Source organism: Setaria italica, chromosome VI, assembly GCF_000263155.2.
Source record: "Setaria italica strain Yugu1 chromosome VI, Setaria_italica_v2.0, whole genome shotgun sequence".
Classification (NCBI taxonomy): domain Eukaryota; kingdom Viridiplantae; phylum Streptophyta; class Magnoliopsida; order Poales; family Poaceae; genus Setaria; species Setaria italica.
Genome location: NC_028455.1, coordinates 32,349,867 through 32,360,844, shown reverse-complemented (window position 1 = coordinate 32,360,844; position 10,978 = coordinate 32,349,867). Strand labels below are relative to the sequence as shown.

The 10,978-nt window shown below is 49.6% G+C and overlaps 2 protein-coding genes across 2 annotated transcripts; both read right to left on the bottom strand.

Annotated features, from left to right (window-relative positions):
* Positions 1-418: 418 nt before the first annotated feature.
* On the bottom strand, positions 419-1,630 carry LOC111257656. The gene is made up of 2 exons (XM_022827660.1): positions 897-1,630; positions 419-802 (listed from the first exon to the last, which is right to left on the bottom strand). Exons 1-2 carry the CDS (start codon positions 1,533-1,535, stop codon positions 590-592), a joined length of 852 nt encoding a protein of 283 aa, XP_022683395.1. The 5' UTR covers positions 1,536-1,630; the 3' UTR covers positions 419-589.
* A 3,634-nt stretch (positions 1,631-5,264) lies between these two features.
* On the bottom strand, positions 5,265-6,439 carry LOC101772607 (zinc finger A20 and AN1 domain-containing stress-associated protein 11). The gene has a single exon (XM_004973796.3). The coding sequence runs from the start codon at positions 6,253-6,255 to the stop codon at positions 5,719-5,721; it is 537 nt and encodes a 178-aa protein (XP_004973853.1). The 5' UTR covers positions 6,256-6,439; the 3' UTR covers positions 5,265-5,718.
* Between the last annotated feature and the right edge of the window lie 4,539 nt (positions 6,440-10,978).

Below are 10,978 nucleotides of genomic sequence, written 5' to 3'. Positions count from 1 at the left end.
ATCGAGATGACGCCGCAGGAGTTGCCGGACTCCGTCGCGCTGGACAACATCGAGATGACGCCGCAGGAGTTGCCGGACTCCGTCACGCCTGATCTGGACTCCGTCGTTGAGGTGCCGGACTCCGTCGCGCTAGACAACATGGAGCCGCTGGACTCCGTCGAGGAGGTGCCAGACTCCGTCGAGGAGGTACAGTGTCCTCGCTGCGGCACGTTCCACGCTAGCGGCGTCTTCGGAGAAGCCTGCTTCTAAGCTTGCTGCAACTCTTGCAGGTGTGCCCGTTGTGGCCTTTTGCATGAAGACTACGATGTGCCAGCAAGGTTCCTCTATGGCGTGGACAAGTTTGATTGTGAGTTCTTCATTCCTGATGTGGAAAAATTTGAAATGCATGGTAACACCATCATTCTGCCCAAGGAAGTTGTAAAGAAGTTGGAGGAGCACGATGAGAAGATGAAGCAAACAAAGATCAGTCCCCAGGCCAACAAAGAAGATGAAGCAAAGCAAGTTCAGTAAGGTACATGCATATAACCTAAGATACATTGTAGGATCCGTAACTTGCATCTTCTAATTTGCATAAGCTAATTTCCATCTTCTAATTTGCAGGGAGGCTACTAATGGCTTCAGCTAGCAAGGAAGGTTCACAGGAGATTCGCAATGGCAGCCTATCTTCTCTCTCAAGTTTTTGTTTTTGCATGTGAGGAATTTTCAACTTGTTGCATCCTTGGAGCTTCATGGCTTCTTTCAAAACACTTTGTAGTGTTACAAAAATCATGTTTGCTTTCCATGGAGAGTACTCTAAGAATGCCTAAAAAATATGATGAAGAAATCAATGAATTAGTTATTGAAGAAACAATGAAACAAGTGCATTATCTTGTTGTAAGAAACAATTGATCATTTACCTGTTGCACGGCTGGAACAAGATCTTTAATTATTTTTGCATCCTTCTTGTATTGAATAGCTTGAATAGCTCTAAAAAACCCCAAATCTAGAATGCTAAAATCCGGAGAATTGGGTGGTTGACAAATTAGCCGAATGTCAAAACCATCTTGCTTAGCAGCCTCACAAAAAATAGGATCATCCACTTTTAAATGAGAAGGTGCATTATCTTGTTGTATGAAAATTGGCTTGTTCACATCTTCTCTTGGCCACTTGGCTCGAATTGCAGGGAACACTCTATTTACCATGAAATCTCTGATCACATCCCTTGTGATTGATGTAATTGGCTTGATTACTTCTTCTCCACGAATACGATTGTGACTTCTTCTAATAGCTTGTTCATAAGTGACAAGTGGAAAACAACCTATTTTTCCATCAAAAACACATTCTCCATTCCTAAACCTTGGCCGAGCACATACACACAAGAACATGAGCCTAGGGATGTAGTTCTTGTTCTTACAAGTGCGATGTGGGTCATCTTCCTCGGGCAGCAAATAATATTTTTCAGATTTTTGAGAGAGGTAGAACCATTTTTCATCAATGAACACAAAGTCAAACAAATCCTTAAATTTTGGATCATCAACCAAACCTTGCTCAATCATATCAACACACCACTTCAACCTAGTCTTCTTGTTAGCATCTCTGAGGTATGGTTTGATGCTACTAGAGTGGCGCCTAAGCAAACCTTTTTTCAAATATCTTTATATCCTAGCTTTGCTAATACCAAGTTTACTGGACACATCTTCTATGGTCATTCTTTGCTTGAGAGGAATGTTGCGCAATCGTTCCAAATCTAGAGGGACTGCCTTACGACCACTTCTACCCTTCTTTCGACTAGCAACCACAACCGGAATGTTATTTGCAAGTTGGATTTTACCTTGCTTCCATAAGCGCTGAACTGTCTGAATGTGCACTCCAAACTGATCAGCAACGATTGTTGTATCTTTCTTGCCTAGTTTTCCATTCTTGCTTCTAGCCAACAATGATTCATAAATTTGTTTTCTGACATCTTCTGTCATGTCTTTTCTTTGATGGTTTGCTTCAACGGGAGCAGCATATTCTATTAAAAAAATAATCACTTGTTAGCCACGACTTGTTCAATTAAAAGAAATTAAACAAGCGCATGTTAAAAAAACAATAGCCACGGAGTAGTAGATACGGCATGCAGGTTTATCTAATGGCACATTCAAAATAATTGCCATGCTTACCAATAAAAAAATCTAATTGCATCAAGTGACAAGATCAAATCAAATCCACGTCAAATAATAGCCATGGCTTACCTGAGAGGTTTTGTACATAATCGAAGTCAACAGCACCAAATTCATCAAGTGGCAAGTTCAAATCAATTCCTGTTGAAAAAGGAAACAGCAAACTGAGAAAGGAAACGACATTTGCAAGTGGCTGCTATGAATATCATAAATGGAAAGAGCAAACTGAGTAACAATGGACACAATACCGTTGTTGTGATCCTCCAATATTGGCTCGTTGAGATTGAAGGGAAGGTTGCCGTCGTCATCTTGTTCTATACGAACATTCAGATCAAAGGCAGGGAACGGATCACCCATTGCGCCGTACGGAGAAGTGGAAGAAGAAAAAAAACTAAGCCATGTCGTAGATGAACATGGCTAAGAACAAGCAAGCACGGTAGTTTAAGCAAGCAAGCAAGGAGGCAAGGTAGTAGATGCAGGAAGCTAGGTACGAGGTGCTTAAATAGACGAAGCACTCCAAGCGTCAGGCCTATTGACCACGCGCGCAGTGAAAAGAAAATAGCGCCAGTGAACTCAAACAAAAAAACGAACGAAACAAACGAGCGCCAGTGCACAGCGACATGCATCTTTCGCGCGCGCCTGGCCAAAATCGCACAGAAACGCGCTCAGCCACGTTCAGCCGAAACAAAAACCCAATCCTTAGGGCTCACGACACCCTACGCTAGCCATTTGAGTTATGGTTCTTTCTCATATGGAATGTACCCGCAACCCTATTTAATAGGGGCGCATAGGGAAAAATACCCCCTAATTAATCACTCCTTGGTAAGCACAATTATGTCCTAAACGACATGTTTTATGAGTATGGAGGGAGTAAGTTGCATGATATAATTTCTGTTGTTTGGCTTCATCCATATCCACTTTGGTAATGCAAATACAACACGCACACTATTTTTCTCATGTTAAAATGAGATGTGCTTAGTTGGCTTTCTTGTCACGTCTTTTAGTCATGAAGATGATATAAAAAAACAATGGAACATCATTAACTATATGAATACATGTACTTACAATCCCTTTTTAGGGAAGGTGCCGTCAAAGCCTCCAATGTAGAAGAGTAAACATAATGAGCTAAGATTGGTCTTTTTTTTCCTTTGTCATTGTAACATCTCATTGTTTGGCCTAAAATTGTGTGTTAGGACTTGATGATAAGTTTTTCATAACTACTTGGATGATGGCTTAATTAAAGGTTGAGAGCACATGAGCGTGGTATTTGAGTGTTTTCCTTATAAAATCCGGCAAAAAAAAAAGATACAGCCCTGGCACCTAATAAAAAATGACAAAGAAGACTAATCTCCAAAAACCTTAAACTGATAAAAAAAAACACTCGTAAAGAGAGTGGGGAACATCCGAACATTGCAATTTGGCAGCAATGAAACTTATAAAACCAAGCACGGCGGGGTCAAGTGGGCTCAAAGGCTTGCGAAGTATTTGGGTGCTCACCCAGATGAATGGCCGCACTGAAACCAAAATACTGCATGAAAGTGAGGGGAGCTCTCCCTGTCCATACACCGCCGGCTTTCCGCTCGCTTCTTGAGTTCTTCCAGTTCCTTCATGACTCACTGTGTATTTCTTTCTAGCAGGATCTCGGTCTTTGCACTGGCCTATGGGCTACTTTGTCAAAAGTTCCATTGCACCAAGCCACCAAGCCCCTCCTCCTAACACCAGACCAGAGAGAAAAGTGGAAAACATATAGCCTCAAATTGAACGGGGCAGAAAGATGCTCGGCTGGGCAGAGATGTCAAGCAACAGCAAAAGGTTCAGCGAACCTGCCCTTTAGGGCTGTCCGAAAGGCCGGGCATCATATCGGTGTGCATCCCCAATCGGCCAATCCAGCTCCCCGGTCCCAATCATTGTACTCAAGGCCTCAGGTATTTGTTTTCCGCACCCGATCGTCGTCCTTGATCCGAGCAAAGATAAGAACGAGAAAAGCCTGCCTGAGCAGCTGTGCCCACCAACAGTTAATTTTCTCTCCTCTCTGGATCACCACCACCTCGCAGCCAATCGCAGAGACCCCGTATAGCCACACCATGTTCCTCTGAAACTACAACCATTGGGCACCAGAACTGGACGTACGTGAAAACAGGTCAGCGCCAGTGTCACGTGAATCTGCAATCTCTGTAAAAAAATACCTGTTGCGAGCCTGTGACGGATTGTTCAAGATACGACGTATCTAGCGCCAAAGGTAACAGTGACGGACAGCGATCAAGAACGCAATTTCCGTAGGCCCTCCGGTCACCATCGAGAGCGGAGCACACGGTGAACCCGGACGCGCGCGGCTCGCAGCCTGCCGGAGGTGGCGGCCAGCCAAACGCGACCAGGCCAGGGCGTCACGGGGAAGAAAGGCGGGGGAAAAGAAAGATCCCTTGGCCCGCCGCCCGGGCGCCGTCCCGTTCCGATCCAGCCTGGGCCGCGTGGCGTCCACGATGGCATCCATCCATCCATCCATCGATCGGCCGCCCGCTCGCGCCACTAGAAGCTAAGATAAAATAGAACAAAAACGCCGCCGACCTGCGCTGCGCATCGCGGCAAGTGGTAGTGGACGGACGCGGCGGTGGAGGTGGGGGATCGGGCAAAAGATCCTCCCCTCCACCTCCACCTCCACCTCCGGCCGGCCGGCCCGGCGCGAATTTTCTGCGGCCGGCCGGCCTCGGGACGACGTCACGGCGACCTAACTCGGCACTCAGCTGCCCGCCTACTGCGACAAACGGGGGGCGTCCTGTTCTTGCAACAAAAATCTTTGATGGATGGATGCTCGGACCTTTCTTTCACCAGGGTTTGGTCATGCCTTTCTGAGTTTTTTTTCTCTCTCTCCCAACTACTGTACAATTTTGTACTCAACGCCTAGGGGAACAAGATAAGCTCAAGGCAGCAATGTCTACAAAAAAAACAATTGAAAAAGATGGGTTAGACGGCGAGCAATACACAAGTGCACGTACCAATCAACAGGCTGGTGAGAGGTGAACAGATCCATCCATCCATCCATCCAACCACCACGGAGCACCACAAACATCAATGGTTTAGCTGTCATGACAAATCGCCACCACTGGAATTGAATAAACAAGGAGGTAGTAGCTCAAGCTGGGCAATAGGGAGATTCCAATTTATAATTTAATTTTATACAGAGAGAGAGAGAGAGAGAAAATTAAATAGAAGATTGTGATTTGTAGTAGGACAACACACCAAACCAACCCTATCTCTTCCCCTCCACCCCCAACCACCGCTACAACAACATTATCATCGCACTGTTCTTGCTTTTGATCCCTTTCGTAGCTGCTTCCCCGCCTGCCATGCCTCCCATGATCTGCTCCATCTTTTTTCCTTCATCTTCTTCTTCTTGTTTATGGGATCCTCAAGAACAGCACGATGATAACACCCTCGCTCGACCGGTCACCTTTAAATTTCTTGTAAAGAAGGAAAAGAAAGAAAAGAGAAATAAAAAGGGAACTTGAGAGGGAGATCCAACGATCGATCGATCTCTGCGGATCGGTGTAGGCGTCCTCCGTCCGATGCTCCCTCCCTCTCAGAACCTAACGATCTTGGCCGCGCGCACGACGGGGTTCTCCCGGGCGATGGCGTCCCGGCCGACGCCCTTGTAGTCGAAATTGCAGTCGTGGCGGTCCGAGTACCGGTGCGCGCCGCAGAAGAGCTCGCCGCACCGGCACCGGAACCCCGTCAGCCCCACGCGCTTCCGGCAGTTATGGCACCGGTTGACCGACGACGTCCGGGGCGCCTTGTTGGAAGAGGACGACTCCACGGGCCCCCCCGCTGGCCGGTCAACGGCCGGAGAGAACGGCGCCACCACCGCCAGCGGCGTTGGCGCAGAGAAGGCGGAGGCCGCAGCTGGCCACGGCTTGTCGAACGCCGCGGTGGTAGTAGAAGGGGACGGCGACGGCGGCGAGACGGAGGCCGAGGCCGAGGCGGAGGCGGCCAGGAAGCAGTTCTGGCACAGGTTCTTGGTGGCCGGGTTCCCCGGGAAGCCGCAGCTGTTGGCGCAGAGCGTGAGCTCCGGCGCGTGCAGCTCCGTTGGCTCCTCCACCTTCTTGTCGCGCTGCGCCATGAGAAAATAGGTGTGTGTGTAGAGCCTCGCGACGGCTCGGTGTGAATCCGGCAGCGAGGCGGCGGCTCTGGGCGATCCGGCGGGGCCGCGGGGAGGGGAGGAGAGCAGAGCACAGGAGGAGGCGGAGGCACACCGGCGGCCTGGCCTGAGCTGAGGGAGAGGAAATGGGTTGGGGGGAGGCGGGGCGGGGAGGGCTTTTTATCGCGCGGGGAGGGAGGAGGAGGAGGAGACGGGCGGCGTACGCGTTCCCCGGGCCGACGCGCGACAGCGACGTCCGACCCCGGCGTCCGCCTCCACCCCGCTGGCGCGGCTTTCGCGAAATGGCGGTGCTGCCCCTGCCCGCTCGCCCGTGGCCCCCTGTCGGCTGTCGCGGTCGGTTGGAGGAGTCGCCGACTCGCCGGGCGCACCGCACACGGGTGGACTCGGTTAACGCAGAGAGAGAGAGAGCTAGAGAGAGAGAGAGAGTGGAATGGAATTGACTTTTTGCTGCGTGCCGGGTAAAACCGGCGAAGGTTGAGGCGGTCTCTTCTTTTTTCTTAGGAAGCAAGCAAGGAAACGGAGATCGCAGCGATCGGTAGGTCGTGGTCGTGGACTCGCGTGTACGGTGTTTGGGATGGTGAGTTTTTGGCCCGCGCTATACGCCTAGCTTAGCTATACCTATACTCACTACCAGCAATTGACAGGATTTAATCAAGTTTGGTGGTATAGATTGTGCTGTATTTGGCAGGAATACGCAGCAAGTCGCGATTGATCCTTTCGTACATGGTTACGTTGCACAGTGGAACGTTTGTGACATACGTCTTGGAACCTACTTTGAGCGCAGCATCTCTTTTTCACTAAAAGATTCCCACCTCAACAAAAGGGTCGTGCGATGCCAAATGGTCTTCTACAAATGGCGAGGCATGCTTCTCAGGGTTGTTTGGATATTCTGCTAAACTTTAGCACATCTCACATCGGATGTTTGATACTAATTAAGAGTATTAAACATAGTCTAATTATACAACTAATTGCACAAATGGAATCTAATTCGTGAGACGAATCTATTAAACCTAATTAGTCCATGATTTGATAATATCGCGAGACGAATCTATTAAGCCTAATTAGTCCATGATTTGATAATATCGCGAGACGAATCTATTAAGCCTAATTAGTCCATGATTTGATAATGTGGTGGTACAGTCACCATTTGCTAATGATAGATTAATTAGCTTTAATAGATTCATCTCGCGAATTAGACTCCATCTATACAATTAATTTTATAATTAGTTTATATTTAATCCTCCTAATTATTATCGAATATTCGAATATTCGATGTGATCCAGTTTCTACCGGCTGCAGTGAACAGTGAAACTAGTCTCTGCTCAAGATTCCACGACCGTACCCGCCGCCGGGAGCCAGCCGCCAACCTGCTGCTCACGCTGTGCATACCCCGAGGGGCAAAACGGTCAGACCGCGAGTCGGTAGAGTTGCCACGTCACGCCCGCCAGTGATTGGGATTCCCCCCGGGCGTGGGCAAGCAAGAGCAAGCGGCCGCCCAAAGCTGACCGGACGGCCGCGGCGCACCCGAGAGACCACCGGGAAAACCAGCAGAGGAAAAGGCAGGGAAGCGAGCCGGGAAAACCACCGAAGCTGCCGCCCGACCCCGGCGATTCCTATTTGACGCTAGTAGAACTAGCAAAATTTTTCTTTCATTGTTTGACGCTAACTTGAACCGGTTCTTCATTTCACACTCCCGTTTGTTGTGTCACGTAACTCAGGTGAACTGTGAATACTTCCATCCTATTTTACTAAACAAAATGATATCCAAATCATCTTTAAAATTCATGAAACCTTTTTTATGATATAAAAGATAGAGATGAACTCATTTTACACAAAAACATATATATCATTTAAAATCTTAAAACTAAAATTCATCAAAATACACTACTTTTAAAGATTATGTGAATTTTTAGAGCATAAAAATACTTTCCAAAAGTTTTGAGAGTCAAGAAAGAAACTATTCATTATATGAGTGTCAAATAAAGAATTCCCTCCTTATTATATGGCGGCGCGTGCCCACCCGTGTGGCCTCGCTTCGGCAGTGGGGTGCCCCCGGCGCCGCGACTATATGTCGCATATGCGTGGGTCTACCTGTCAGCAACAGTTCCGCGGGTCCCACCTGTCAGATCCTTCTTCTTCCTCCGTCTAGCTCATTCCTCTTCATCCGTCCGTGCGCCGCCCCCCTCCCCATCCCCCTCGGGTTAAAGCGGCGGAGCGTGGTGGCAACGGGAGCCGACAGAGCCGGAGGAGGAAGGCGGCGTGGGGGCAAGCAGAGGAAAGGGGGTTAGGGTTCAGGATTAGGGGCTCACTGCCGGTAGGGGTAGGATTCAGAGTGAGTTTGGGGTTCGGGTTGCCAGGGTTGGGATCTCCTGTGACCTCCAGCTGTAGAGGGAGGGCCTTGGGCGGCGGCGGCGACGGGTTGTGGGTGGGGTGGTGAGGCGGCGGGAGCCGCCGACCGCAGGTGGCGGAAGATAGTCGGTGGGTGGCAGAGGAGGCGGGGGGTGACGGCGAGCATCCCGACGGAGTCGGGTTAGGGTGGCGGCCACCTCAAACGGTGGAGGAGAGCGGCGCGGGGACGAGAAGGAGGGGAGCGGCGGCGCGGGGTTGTCTTCCTCGTTAGCCGTTTTGGTTGGCTGAGGCAGTGGTGGGCTGCGTGCTCGCTGTCGCCTTCAGCCGTGCATCGGCGACCTGCCCCCGGTCCCGGCCGCCTGGGTGGGTGGTGGAGCCGGCCGCCAGCCAGCCAGAGCCGCGGCCAGGCCGGGACGGGAAGCCGTCTGCGTCCGCGTCTCGGCACGGCACCCCCGCGTCCCGCGTCCCCCCGGCTTTCACCGCACGTTCCGCGCCCGAGCCCGAGGCCGAGCCGCGGGCCGCGTCCGCGCGGTCGCGCACCGCGCTGTCGCTGTCCATCCCCAGGCGCGCCCCGCGGATGAGCTGGGGCTCTGCGGATTAGCACGAGCGCGGCAGCCCAGCTGCTTCCTCCTCTGCCGTCTCCCCACCCCACCCCACCTGCTCCTCATGTCCCCCGTGCATGCTTAGATTGCTAGCACAACTCCACTAGTCCACTAAGCACGTGATCGCTGCCGAAACCGTGGTTATTAAACCTTTTTTACCCCTCGGCACACGCAGGTTTTACCGTGATTATAAAAATGGAAGAAGAAGAAAAATATGCGCGGAGGGCTTGGCTACCTAACGGCGGGTCGATGACGACGACGACGACGATGATGATGCCCCCCGGGGGGGGGGGGACGTGCAGCCATGATTGCGTGATTAGCGTTCGGCAGCGTGCACGACAGCCGAGTCGCCGAGACCTGCGGCGCCGAACCGCGCCGGGCGGCCGAGATGAGGCCACGCCGATGAGAGCCCCCGCCTAGTATTTCTAGTCGGCGCCGTTAACTCCACCGGTAATGCAATGGATGAGCGGCGCGGTGAAGCCGTGAGGTGTGTGTATTTGCGCACGTGCAGATGAAGCTGTGCTTTTTTTCTCCTCAGCTGAAGTGTACTTTCTGTTGCTGTGCAGCTATGAAGCCTGCCACATCACAGCTCAGGCAGACAATCTATGCTCTGATTTTTGCACAGGGTGATACAGGTTGGGACTTGGGGAGCCCTACATGAAATGGCACGAACCTCAGATATCTGATTTCTATAACTCTTTTTCTTTTTTGGTACAAAAATAATCTTCTGTTTTTTTTTTTTGGGTGGGTGGGGGGGGGGGGGCGATTGCCACGTTCTAAACAAGACTTTGATGCGCGTTTTCTGCAAAGGTCCTGTGCAGTGGCAACATCATTACATGCTAGAAAGGGTCACGCCACGCCGTGGCTTCTCCGTCCACGCGAGCTTTGCCGACTAATTCCATGCTTATTCGAGTCACCACCACAGGATTTGTTTGTTTATTGCAGGGTGTGGCGATGGCACACATAGTGGGCTGCCCCCACACAGCACAGAAGCACAGGATCCATTCATCACCTGCCCAAAAAAATAGAAAAACAATCCGGTTCTATCGCCTCCAACTCCAAGGAGGAGGAGGACGTGACCGCTCAAGTGGCTGCTTTTTTATAAGAAAAGAAGTAGCATGATTTTTTAGGCATCTTTATCACCGGAGAATCCTGAGCTGTTTGGATTCTCGGACTAAAGTTTAGACCTTGCCATATCAAATATTCGTACTAATTAGAAGGATTAAACGTGAACTAATTATAAAACTAATTGCAGAAATTGTGGACTAATTCGCGAGATGAATCTATTAAACCTAATTAATCACTCATTAGCAAATAGTTATTGTGGCACCACATTGTCAAATCACGGATTGATTAGGCTTAATAGATTCGTATCACGAATTAGCCTCCATCTATGCAATTAGTTTTATAATTAGTTTATATTTAATACTTTTAATTAGTATCAAATATGTGATAGGAATTAAAGTTTAGCTTCTAATATCAAACATGACTTAAATCACACCTAAAGCTATTCGCAAGAGGGGGAGGAGGGTCAGGGCCAGCGAGACCAAATCCAACATGATATTGTTTTTAAACATCCATCCACGCCAGAGCCGCGACACATGCATCAACTGCCAAGGGGAAGAATCAAAAAAAAAATTCCCGAAAAAATAATTGAACTGAAAGGGCGCAGAAAGATCAACTAATCATGGTCCTTTTTATTATTGGTTAAATCTTAAATGCTGCAAGAAGCT